Source organism: Meles meles, chromosome 6 (assembly GCF_922984935.1).
Source record: "Meles meles chromosome 6, mMelMel3.1 paternal haplotype, whole genome shotgun sequence".
In the NCBI taxonomy this organism is placed as follows: Eukaryota; Metazoa; Chordata; class Mammalia; order Carnivora; family Mustelidae; genus Meles; species Meles meles.
Window position 1 is genome coordinate 74,996,260 of NC_060071.1, and position 13,631 is coordinate 75,009,890.

At 37.6% G+C, this 13,631-nt stretch overlaps 1 protein-coding gene across 7 annotated transcripts in view; it reads right to left on the reverse strand.

Annotated features, from left to right (window-relative positions):
- The window catches only part of MYO5A (myosin VA), a 191,385-nt gene that overhangs the window by 117,660 nt on the left and 60,094 nt on the right, over positions 1 to 13,631 (reverse strand). For all 7 annotated transcript variants that reach the window (XM_046008078.1, XM_046008077.1, XM_046008074.1 and 4 more), the window contains exons 2-4: positions 7,861 to 7,971; positions 4,050 to 4,221; positions 1,921 to 2,065 (exon numbers count right to left, since the gene is read on the reverse strand). In XM_046008078.1, coding sequence (XP_045864034.1) covers positions 1,921 to 2,065; positions 4,050 to 4,221; positions 7,861 to 7,971 — 428 coding nt within the window. The remainder of the gene's footprint in view (positions 1 to 1,920; positions 2,066 to 4,049; positions 4,222 to 7,860; positions 7,972 to 13,631) is intronic.

Below are 13,631 nucleotides of genomic sequence, written 5' to 3' on the forward strand. Positions count from 1 at the left end.
CAGAATGGGAGAAGGTATTTGCAAACGACATATTAGATAAAGGGCTATTGTCCAAAATCTATAAGGAACTTAGCAAACTCAGCACCCAAAGAACAAACAATCCAATCAAGAAATGGGCAGAGGGGGGTGCCTGGGTGGCTCAGTGGGTTAAAGCCTCTGCCTTCGGCTCAGGTCATGATCCTAGGGTCCTGGGATCGAGCCCCACATCAGGCTCTTTGCTCAGCAGGGAGCCTGCTTCCTTCTCTCTCTCTCTGCCTGCCTCTCTATTTGTAATCTCTGTCTGTAAAATAAAATAAATAAAATCTTTAGAAAAAAAAAAAGCTTAAAAAAATAACATTTCTGGGGCACCTGGGAGGCTCAGCAAGTTGAGTGGCCGACTCTCAGTTTGGCTCAGGACATGGGTCCTGAGGGTTGTGGGACTGAGACCCCCCACTGAGCTCCATGCTCAGCGGAGGGTCTGCTTCAAGATTCTCTCCCTCGGCCCTTTCCCACCACTCATATGCACCCAACTCTCTCTCTCAAATAAATAAATCCTTTAAAAAAAATTTAACCTTTCTTACACTTTTGACACTCATTTCCATTTTATAAGAGAATCTGCTATAATGCAGCATATTATGTAGTACAAAACTATATTTAGTCATTTTATATTTAATATGATAATATTTCATAGTGTTAGACCAATGGATTTTGAAAGCTAGTCTTCCTAGTTATGTGGCCTTGGGAAAGTTAAATAACTTCTCAAGTGCTTAAGTTTTCTCAGTTGTAAAATGAAGATTAATAATAACTTCAACCTCAAAAGGTTGTTAGGAGGATAAAATTACTTAACAAAATGGAAGGCAATTAAATAGTACCTTGCACAGAGAGAGTACCTAATAAGTCTTAGTGATTATTAGAACAATAATATTTTATTAATAAAAGGGCATAATGACTTCTATGGATTCTGGCAGGGAAATAATTCTAAAATTCTGTTATATGCTGGCCCAATTATGTCAAACAAACACCTTCCTTGCTTGGAAAGGAGAAAATAAAACCTCCGCAGTATTTTTTTTCTCTCCACTTCATAAATTGCTTCAGGGTTTCCCCACAGCATATTTATAATATGCTGGTTCTTACCTGAAGACTGGAGCAATGAGTTAAATGTATACTATTCTATACATCTATGGTTCTGATTTTCATTATATTACATTATTAACAGCACAATCTAGTCTTGAAAGTGGCTTTTTTTCCTCTGGTTTTCTACTCTCAAAATGTTAGGTTTCCATGGTTAATATTAAAGACATTTTACTGATGCTGTTCAGGATCACTGGTCTCTAGAACATAAGAGTAACATTAAATTTACAGTTTCCTTGGTATTTAATTCTCTAAGATACAGACAGATTTCATCTTCTTCTTAGGCCTTTTCTTTCTAGTCTGCCACTCATTAGCTGAAGGATAGTGGGTGCATGACTTCACACCGCCAATCCTCGATCCTCTTCTCTGTAAACATAGCATCTGTCCTCCCATAGTCACAGCAGCAGGAGGAGTTTCTAAAAGCAGTTGTTTTCTTTTTTTAATATTTTTATTTTTTTATTAACATATAATGTATTGTTAGTCCCAGGGGTACAGGTCTGTGAATTGCCAGGTTTACACACTTCACAGCACTCACCATAGCACATACCCTCCCCAGTGTCCATAATCCCACCACCCTCTCCCTACTCCCCCACCTCTGGCAACCCCCAAGGCAGTTTTTAAGACTGTATGTCCTTTTATAAATACGAGGTTTTTTAAATAATAATGTAGACCATTTGAAATAGTCAAGGCTGCTTATTTAATAATAATTTACCAGCTGCTCTTCACTATATTTTAAAATATCTATGACTTGGCAGAGAAGAAACAATCATATCTAGTAAGAAACATGAAAAAAATAGAGATTTCACCAACCTGGCCATTTGCTTGTAAGCTTCTTCAGCTACTGCAAAGATATGTGGATCCATGTCACCCATATTCTGACCACTATATGCATTAATAATATCTTCTCCATAAATAGGCAGCTGTTCATAAGGATTTATAGCTACTAGGACTATACCTGGGGGAGGGGTAAAAAAGCAGAAGAAGTTAATGATATACTAATGGACATATAAACTTGGTAAAGTGAGAATCACAGTCAACACAAATTTCAATTTCAGTTAATCTTGAACTAACAAGTTGTTAAAGATCAAAATATACCATAGCCTTTGCTCTGAGCATGTTATAGCTAGACCTAACTAAAACTCTATTTTAAAACATTAAGCTATTAAAAATAAAAACTATGGTAATGTTAAAAGAACTTTAAATATTTTCATAATATTTCAACAAAATATTCAATATTCAATTCAATAATTGAAAATATTCAATATTCAATAAAATATTCAATATTTAGTAAATACTGAAAATATTCAATAAAATAAAATAAAAAATTTACTACTAGAAATTTATCCAAATGAAATAATCAGACATTCAGGCAAAGGTTTTTTTTCATAAAGATGTTTATCATAGTATTATTCACAAGAGTGAAAAGTAGAAACAAAATATATAACAAAGGAAGAGTAGCCAAATATTTTGTTACATTCATATGACAGACTATTATGCTACCACCACAAATTACATTTTTATTAAAGAATATTGAATGTCATAGCAAAAGATGACACAAAACTATATACAGATTAATTCCAATTTCATATCTATTTATACTTTCTCACATATACACACATATAGGATATATCAACATAATACTGGTTACTTTTCAAAAGTGAATTATACATATTTTTCCTTTTTTATACTTTTTTGTATGTCTTTAAAGTTTATAGTTGATGTATACTGACTTAATGAAGTCCTTCAATCAACAAATATTCATTCAGCTCCAAGTATGTCTCAAGTCTTTTCTGAGTGCTAGGTTTATAACAGTAAACAAAAAAAGACAAAGCTTTATTCTCATAGACCTTATATTCTAGTGGGAAATTCAGACAATTAACAAGATAAGAAAAAATAAATATCATAGGTTAGATAGTAGAAAGGAAAAAGGAGAAAAATTAAACAGAGAAAGAAGATGGAAATTAAGGAGTGGAGTAGGGGTTTATGATTTAGATAAGACAAACATGGGAGGCTTCACCAAGGAGGTAACATACATGCAAGAAAAAGATAAATGGAAAAACGAAAATTGAGAAACAGAAGTATTTAGTTCATAGATAAGGAAGAAAAAGAGTTAGTATCAAGGACACAAGAGGTATAAATTCCTTTATGAAGGGAAGATAGCTGTCTCTGTCCAAAGCAGGGGAGTAAGGAAGAAATGATGAGCGCTGAGTTGGTCACCCAAGCAAACAGACTTAGAAGAAAATGAATGAAATCCCAGATCAGAGCCCAGAAGAAAGTTATCAGGGAAAGAAAGATAAGAAGTCAGTAGAGAAAAGAGCCAGGGACAAGGTAGAAAATAAGATTAAGAAAAAAAAATAGAGAGAGAGAAAGACAGACAAAAGAAGGAAAAGGGAAAAAAATCCCAAAGTACCTGGTGCTTTATATCTAAGAGAAAGAAAAAGAATCCTAGGATGAGTCACTGGCAGCTAATACTGTAACAAACATGGGCCCAGGCCAGCACATCAGGCAAGAACAGTTACCTCAAGTCCTTAGTCCTGCACTGAGAACAAGAGAACACTGAACTTCTTGAACCTGCACTTTGAACATCTACCCTTCTTGAGTAGCAGTCCTTGTACGAGATGAAATTCACTGGCAAACCATCACTGAATTTGTCAAATGACTTCTTTGGGAGGAAGAAAATCTAAAAGATGGACCCAGTTGGGTTGGGTTCTTTTTTTTTTTTTTTCTAAGCAAAATTATATAAGTTCACAAAAGAGCTTATTCAGCACAAAATGCAACTAGCTAATGAACATGGTAAATCTTGTTTGATAACTCTTTAGTGATTCTCTCTCTAGGAGGAAACCCAACTGCAGCCTTCTTTCCCCATGCACAGTAATTCCATGGCTATGTCTATCAGAGGAAGGAGTTCACGGTTCACTCAGACAGCAAGACACACTTACCACAATATGTATAAATAAGTTTGGAGTCAATAAAACGGACTCTGAGATTGTGGAGCACAGCAGGCTCATGAAGATAGCTGAGGGCCGTGAGGTCATTTTCACCCACAAGTATGTCAGGGTTTCTCAAGTGAGGCAGTTCCTTGGTCTTTGGATCTAGACGATATTCCAAATCCTGAAGGTACACAAGATATAGAATCTGGATAAATCATGGCAATAAAAGTAAAACAGGCCCATACATTTTGCTTATTTCCTATTCCTGATATGCTTCTCAGCTATTAAATGCATTCTTTTCCTGACACCTTCCAAAGCCACAGAAACTGGTGGAAATGGTAGTCTTCTTTTTTACTAGATGTATTAACAAATTAATACAAATATTAAGAATTTTTGCTAATACAGTTAGAGAAGTTTAGACTTTTAAAAAAAAATTTTTCATTTTTCCCATTTTTAAAATTTAAATTCAATTAATTAACATATAATGTATCATTGGTTTCAGAACTAAGTTTAGACTTTTTTAACCCAATTACTGAACCAGAAGTTTTGGTTTTTAATTTTTTTTTTTTTTAAAGTAGGCTCCACACTGGTATTGAACTCATGACCCTGAGATCAAGATCCAAGTTGAGATCAAGAGTAGGACGCTTAACCGACTAAGCCACCCAGACACCCCTGAACCAGAAGTTTTTACTCTTTAAATAATATTTCTCTCTCTCTCCCTTCACCTGTGATAAGCGAGTGAGCAATAAAGAACGGTTAAGAGCTTGGCTCTAGAGCCAGTTCAACCCAGGTTCAAATCCTGAAAATGGTACTTCTTTTGTGGTCTTGGATAAATTATTCAATGTGAATCCTTCATTGGTAGAAAGGGCATAATAAAAGTAGTTCACAGGGCTATGATAAAAATTAAACGAGGCAGGGTGCCTGGCAGACTCAGTCGTTAAGCGTCAGCTCAGGTCATGATCCCAGTGTCCTGGGATCGAGTCCCATATCAGGCTCCCTGCTCAGTGGGGATCCTGCTTCTCCCTCTCCAGCTTTCCCATGCTTGTGTTTCCTCTCTCTGTTATCTCTCTCTGTCATAAATAAATAAAAAGTCTTTTTAAAAAATTAAATGAGGTAATACATGGCATGTAGAAGTACCTGGGTACCGTGAATGCTGATAGGTCCAAGAACCCCCTGAAATTAAATGTAAATGTGTATATCCATAATTGTAAATATATACACATATATTTTGGAAAGCTAGTCCTTAGTTTTCATTTGATTTTCTTTAATGAGGTTGATTGGCCTACAAATTTAAGAAGTACTACTCACTTTAAAACCAAGGAAATATGACTTTATGACAAAGCCAAGCATGCAAATTATCACTCAAAGAGGCATTAAGGACAAATAACATATTACAAGTTAAAAGGCAAAAAAATGAAATGTAACTGTAGAGAAGGACTAGCTGGTTTTGTAAAAAGCCACTTTTCTTAACATTGCAGAGATAAACAGATGTCATATATTCAAAATAGGTTGGAATGAACTATGCTAAATGGAGAAGAATTTACCATCTGCCCCTTGACCTCTCCCTGTCTGTTTATTATGGATGTAATGTCCTTGTACTGATCCCTGTATTACATAAAAGCCACTTCTGGCTATGCAGTCTCAGGCAGAACTACTTAATGTCTCTGGGCATTAGCTTCCTTATTTGGAAAATGGTTATATTACCTACCAATCTCCAGGGTTGTTGTGAGAATTAACCTAAGAAAATATAGCTCACAGTGCCTAATGTTGTGCCTAACACAGAGTAGTTGAATTCTTTAAATTTGGCATTCAAGGCCCTTCTCTAATACAGCCTAGTTCTTTGCTGCCTTCTTTCCAACTAAACTTGCCTCTGTTTTGCTCTCTTGAAATTCATCCTCTGGATGGCCCCCAATGAGTCTTTTCTAAAACACAAATCCAGCATCCTTTCTCTGTTTAAAAATACTACAATCACACCCCATCACACATCACTTGATGTCCTAGAGTTTTAGGATGATAACCAGGCCGTCTGTGATGTGGTCCCAGCCCCCATCCTCTTGCCAGTCCTGTACTCTTACTTCACATTCTAACAACATGGAACTTGTTTAGTTCCCCAAATGCACATTATTGTGCACACCTCCCTGCCTTTGCATGGGCTTTTCTGGATTCCTGAAATGCACTTCCCCTCATCTATTTGTTCTCCACACAATGCCTCCGCATCCGTTACCTTCACCAGCCCGTCTGTCCACTCCTCACTCTGTTCTACTTCTGTACCTTGCTTTTACTTGTTATATCATGTCACACTATTCATAAATATATCTATTTCTCTTACCGAACACTGATGTCAGAGAGCACCTTTTGCCACTTCTTAACATGCTATATAGCAGAAACTTTAATATGTGAGCCTAGAACTAGAACACATATCTTTCTAAATCTCTGCTCCAATCAACCTGTTATATTCACTAACACCAAAATACATTCTGATGCTCATAGGGTCTACCCCTTTCTCCTTGTCAATCCAAATTTTATCCTACCTTTAAGGTTAGTTAAAATTCTTCTTCCTCCTTGACTCCTTCCCTGACAAAGCAGCCCATAATGAAATTTCCCTCTTAGGCATCCTAAAGTCATTACTACCTTTACAATGTAGTGAGTGGTTGTGATCACAAATCATGAAGACAAATTTTCTGGCTTAAAATCCAAGCTTCATCCCTTAATACCTGTATAATCTTGAACAATCCCTCTGAGCTCTAGTTTCTTTATCCATAAAGTGGTAACAACAACAGCCCCACTTCATAGGAATGTCGTGAGGATTAAATGAGTTACAGCAGGTAAAACACTTGGAATTATGTCTGGCACAAAGTGTTCAATACATGCTAACTCCCAGGTAGCACTACTCATTTGGTAATAGTTCGTCATAACCTTTTGATATCTTTAACATCGTGGTGTTGAACTACTCTTTAGATTCTATGCTTTATGTAACTTTTCATGTATTTGTATCTAGTTTCCCTGGCTAGACTATAAGTTATTTAAGGAAAACTAATGTCACAGAGGTGTTTACAAAAAACAGTGTGACATGCCTTGTCAAATGCCATGGAGAGGTCAAATAGGTAGAACTAGGACGTGTCTATCCATGCAATAAATGCAGACAGGAAAGTATAGGGAAGCAATTGGTTTTATGTTTTTCTGACTGCTAACAAACTGCTTTATATGTAATAGTTTGTCGGTAAACATTTTTCAAATGATTAGGTCCAGTAAATATCAAATCTCAGACTGGTTCTTTCAGCAATGTTCTCTTAGTTACCATGAAGTTAATGCTAGCCTAAGCAAAGTAAACAGGCACATCTTTGGGAGGATTAGAAGTGAATCTAAACCTAATCATAATAAATTCATAGCCCAAAATACCGGATTTTTAAAGTTCTGACATTTTCATTAACCCATTGGGATAGAAAACTGAGTTTGCTATTTTGTTATTTTTTTTTAAATTTAGTAAGTGAAAATACTAGATTAATTCAAAATTTTAACTTCCAAATGAAGTCAGATATGTCATAGCAAACTCACACTTTTTTTTTTTAAAGATTTTATTTATTTATTTGACAGAGAGAGAGATCACAAGTAGGCAGAGAGGCAGGCAGAGAGAGAGGAGGAAGCAGGCTCCCTGCGGAGCAGAGAGCCCGATGTGGGGCTCGATCCCAGGACCCTGAGATCATGACCTGAGCCGAAGGCAGCGGCTTAATCCACTGAGCCACCCAGGTACCCCCAAACTCACACTTTTGAATTCACCTCACTTTATGCCAATGACAACAAATAAAAGCAAAATTTTTACCTTTCCTTCCTCAAGGTGAAGCAGGAGGACTTTATCTCCTGGTTTATAATCTTTGAGCAGCTCTGCTGACTTCCAAACTTCCTCAGGATCAGGTATCCAAACTCTGGCAAACTAGAAGACAAATAAACAAAAAATTAAACTAACAAATCAATTCATTTACAATAATATGTAAACACATCATGATTTATTTATGATGAAACAATTTATAAAAGAATAAATCTTGGCCAATATGAAATTTACTTTTTAAATTAGTAGTTGCACAAAAGTACTTCAGTCCCAGTAGTACCATCATGCCCACATTATATAAAAAGCATGCTCTATAATGTGGTAATAATGTCACAATACATGTAAATCAAATCATTCTGTTGAATACCTTAAACATATATAGTGTCATATGTCAATTATATCTCAATAAAATAGGAGGGAAAAGTATGCTCTGAACAAACAGCTACAATTAAAGTTTGAATTTGCTTTATATAGTAAATGCCACCTGGAGATGTAATTTTAGGAAATTATACGTATACGGACTTTCAGAAATCTCAAAACATGATTGTGAAGCTTGATATGGTGGCTGTGCCAGCTTCAACAATACAGCTATCTTTTTATGATGGGATTTAGAATTTGAATCTTTGATTGTGGTTTTCATCCTTGTTCTGCAAAGATTTTGTGAATTCCTCAGAGGCCGTTAAGGTGTGGAAAAGAGGAGAGTAAGCTTGTAGCTTAGAGCCACAGTAGCTTTATAGACGGGGCATCTGAAGTTTCTCTGAAGAAAGCTCTGTTGTTAATTAAAAAGAACAAAATTAAGAAAGCATTGTTGTCTAGTAGTTTGTCTTCATTGTTAAATAAAGATGAGTGAAAATGGTATATTGGACCAACAATAAGTTTGGCTCTCATAGCCTCAATATCATGAAAGGTCTCGTAATCAGACATCAGGGGTTCCTGAAGCAGCAGATTTTTAGCCTCAACCAGACACTTCTGGACTTAAGCCAGTTTTGAAGAAAAAGAAAAATATATGTTAACATGAATGAGTCCTCCAAACACCACACTGAAGAAATGTTTTATGATTGCTTGGGTTCCTCAGGAAGGAATCTCCCTTTATGTACATTAAACTTTGGTGTTCATTTTCAGGAATATATCACATATAAAAATAATACCACCACCAGCCTTTCTCTGCTTTCTTTTCTTCAAGCTCGTATTACTACCTGAACTTACTTACTATTATGTGATTGCTTGTTTACTTATTTATTATTTCTCCTCCTCCATTAGAATACATTCCATGTCTGCCTTGTTCAACATTGTATTAAGTACCTGTGTACATAGCTGGTTCACAGCTGGGCACTTAGTATTTAATGAAGGAATCTCAGAATAAAGGGCATAAATTGAATAAAAGTAGAATGGTTTAAAAAATGTGTCATTGCTTTACTTTTCTCTTATTATTACAGATTCATGAAAACCTTTTGTCTCAACAGTTTGCAAAGGAAAGTGTACTGAACTAGGTTATGAGTTCTAATCCCAGGACTACCTTACAGGCATCTTAGCCTTTATTTCAGGCATCTGTAAAATGGGATGACAGCAGTACCCACTTAGATCATCTCAAGGGCTTTCATACATAGAAACTTTGTGAAAAGCATAAACCAATAGGTAAGTACAGGTTGAGATTGCTACCAAGTGTGTATTCAATAAGAAATGATTGCTAATATTATTTGTAAATATGTTACTGAAATTTATTTTATTACTTTCTTCCCAGTTACACAGTCCACAAACTGAGCAACAGCTGTCAGTAAATTTACTAGAGGCTACTAAGGCTTTACAAACGTTTACTAAAATGTTATTCATTCAATAAACATTTCTGTGTACCAACTGCTCCCACTCTGAAGCTCACTTTAGAGAGCCAGTATTTCTACAACTTTCTCTAGAAGGGTTTACTGGTTCCAGAAGAGATATGTAGTATGTGAGATTCAGAGTCATGAAATGACCTACTACACCCTGACTGATGAAAGCACAAAAAAGCAAAATGGATCTACGTGCGTTTGTAGAAGCATGACTGACCTGCTCAGAACAGGAGGAGATTTTTAACTAAATCTAGAAAGATGCACCTTCCTGTGATTTGCATCAGCCCCTTGAGTGCATACTTTGCCAAAAGCTAGATTTCTAAGAGCAGGGAGTTAACAACACTTACAGATAGTACAGGGGGGCTACGGACCTTACACTCACCACAGGCAAGGTATTTAAACACCAAACATCATCCTGACAACCAAATCCCCCATTATCCTATCTCTGTCTCTTGGGAAAGTATCCAAGGAGAAATAGGTCAGAACTCAGTCTATTATTACCATTGTCTTTTTATGGTTCTTTTCCATCCTAACCGATGAGATTGGTGACTGTGCAAAAACAACCCTACCAGAACTGGGTCAGTCTGGGAAGTGTGTGTGTGTGTATGTGTGTGTGTGTGTGTGTGTGTGTGTGTGTGTGTGTGTGTATATATATATATATATACACACCTTAGTTGATGCAACCGAGAGAAATTCCAACCTGACAATGCCCTTCCTATCGCCTCTGTCACCTCCAACCCTACTTTCTTCTTTTACCCTAGGCCCCCGATGAGAATACACACAGCAGCCCAGAGAAAGAGGACTGAACTTGTCCAGCCACATCCTGTGGGGAGACTGCAGGAAGACTGCAGTGGTAAGACAAGGCCCCAAGATCATAAGAGAAACCTGGAAATGGAACACAACAGCAAGGGTCAGGTAGGAATCAGAAATAGGGGTAGACACACATACCCACTAAGTCTGCTCAGCATTTCCCAGGGAAAACAGAAGCAGTTAGCAAAAGATAACCCTAGCCAAAGGGAATCAGACAGGACACAGCTCCCAGCAAGACAAGGGAGGGTCCAATGTCATGCAAGGCTGAGGTCATAATTAGCTAGTAGAGGGTGAGACTTTCCTGCAATGCTCCTCATTCTTTTCTCCTACTCACACTACTCAAATTTTGTCTCTTGAATATCACATTTAGGATACCTCAGACCTTATTTTAGCTATTTACAGATCTGTCTACCTCCCACGCCAGACTATATACTCCTTAAAGGCACCCGGGAATCCTCTCTAAGGCTGGTCAAATCCCTTACCCATGGTGGGTGAGCAGCACATCTGTGTTGATGTAATCTAAAATAAAGGTAAAACAAGGTATGGAAAAAAGGTGGGAGAACTGGGACGAGAGGTGCAGAGGAATTTCACAGGCCTACCTCAGGATTTTCCCTGAGACCACAAAGCACACTAGAGATGGGGAAGGAGTCAGAGGCCAAAAGAAGAGAGATCTGTGAAGTGGTTGGCAGAGTTAACTGCTGTAGAAACTGGCAGGAGAAGGGAAAGTAAGAATTTGGGGTCTGAGGTACTATGACTACAGCCAAAAAAACTGTGGAAGATGAAGGAAACATAAACAGGCTTAAAATAGTTAACATTACAATGTAAACACATCAAAGAAGATTCAGGACAATTCAGAGGAACTCCTGATGAGAAAAGAGAGTAAGGACAAAATGGAGATGAGCTAAATATTATAGTAACAGGCAAAATCTGAGTAAATAACGCCAGCACAGAGTTACGTTGTATAATAGCTTACAAGGAAAATAAAAACCATCTGTCTGTCTACAGTACAGTTTAATAAGGCCTGCCTGGCAATGATGAGGTAATAATGACAGGATCTAATGCCAGAGCCCTGGAAAGGTGGGTTTGGGAGACAGGCTTGCACTGGTACTTCCCGAAAGGGGCACAAACGGAGGTGGCTCAGCCTAGCATGGCCCTCCTCCCTTCTTCGGATCACACCCATCCCTGTACATGTAAGGAGGCACCAGTCATCTTTCTTTTTGTATCCTCGCACAATGACAACACTCAAGATGTTCTTGATTAATGCAGATGACTCACTAGAAATTTTGCTAACTTGCACTTGACAGTCAAAGAGCTCTGAGGTGTGGGCACCATGAGCAGTTTTTCTGAAGCCTCAGACACTTTGGGAACAAGACTGACAGCACTGAGTAAATGACCAATCCCTGAGTCCCAAAAAAATCTGACCCATGTGATTCTCTCCCCTCCCCCAAACTCCCACATCCCTTACTCACTTTTCATACAGCACATGTGCACATCTTTCCTAGCTCCCCTATTAAGTCACAAGCAGCTTGGCAACACAGAATCTGCCTTGGTTCCTGCATGTTTGCAAAAATGAATGCTTTAGGGGCACCTGGGTGGCTCAGTGGGTTAAGCCTCTGCCTTCAGCTCAGGTCATGGTCTCAGGGTCCTGAGATTGAGTCCTGCATTGGGCTCTCTGCTCAGCAGGAAGCCTGCTTCCTCCTCTCTCTGCCTCCCTCTCTCCTGCTTGTGATCTCTCTCTCTCTGTCAAATAAATAAAATTTTAAAAAATAAATGCTTTATGTGACAACTGAAACAAGGTTATGATAAACACTAAGTGTCCTAGGACATGCACTGAAGCAGGAGAAAAATTCTGAATTATCAACAACCCCTCCTCAGAATCCTGATAGTAACACTGATGCTCTATATGGTTCCAAGTAATTCAATAAACCTTATGACATATTTTGGTGTAAGAAAAGATCAGGAACTACTATCTTAAAGCACATAATGCACATATACACATATACATGTATATATATTACACATACACACACACATATTATATATATGTATGTAGATTGTGTTCCCAATGGAGGAAATAAATATATACTTCTGGAACACAATCCCTCCCTTTTCAACCAATAGACTCCTGTTTATCCTTCATATCTGTGTTAAAGTACCACCTCCTCCTTAGAAGCCTTTCTTTCTTCATCATTTGGCACTCCATTCTCAAGGTCCCCATTACCTCATACAATCTTCACTAGAATTCTCATCCCACTAAATGAAAATTTTGTGTGCCTAATATCCCCTCAGCAACTGTGAAGTGTATATATATACACTTGGAGGTAGGGATCTATCTTCTTTATCCTTGTCTCTTCAGCACTTAACATAGGGCCTGTCTATAATAATTTGTGCATGAACCTTTGTTAGGTGAATGTTCTTGGCCTCATACATTATACTCAAGAGGGCACACTAAAAGAAGTATGGGAAAGAGACTCTCAGAATCTTCTGGCAGGGTCTATAATTTCCAGAAATAGAGAAAGATGTAAGCAACATTAGATGGTTGAGTTACATAGGAAATCATGGTGTGATAGAAGGAAAAAAGACAGACATGTAGGGAGTAGAGAAGTAATGAAATATTCTTCCCTCTCCCACACAACACAAACCCATGTCTCCATCCCTTCAAAATTCATTTTTATTTTTTTAAGATTTTATTTATTTATTTGTCAGAGAGCATGTGAGAGAGCAAGGAAGCACATGCAGGGAAAGCAGCAGGCAGAGGGAGAGGAAGATGCAGGCTCCCCGCTGAGCAAGGAGCCCAAAGTGGGACTCAACCCCAGGACCCTGGGGATATGACCTGAGTCAAAGGCAGACGCTTAGCCAACTGAGTCACCCAGATGCCCCAAAATGTGCATGATTTAAAAGTAAACTGAATTTGTCAGCTTCTAGCAGGCACTGAAATTATTTTAAACTTTTGAAAAAAATTAGAACTCTTCAAATTATTGGATATGAGCAAAAGTTAAATAATCCTACTTCTCTAGAATTTTATATGAAGATGGCAGAGCTTTGGAATGAATATTTTTAGACACTGCCATTCTTTAACATTGCTGTAAAGACTATATTTGGAACTAGGTCTCACTTTACAAACACAGT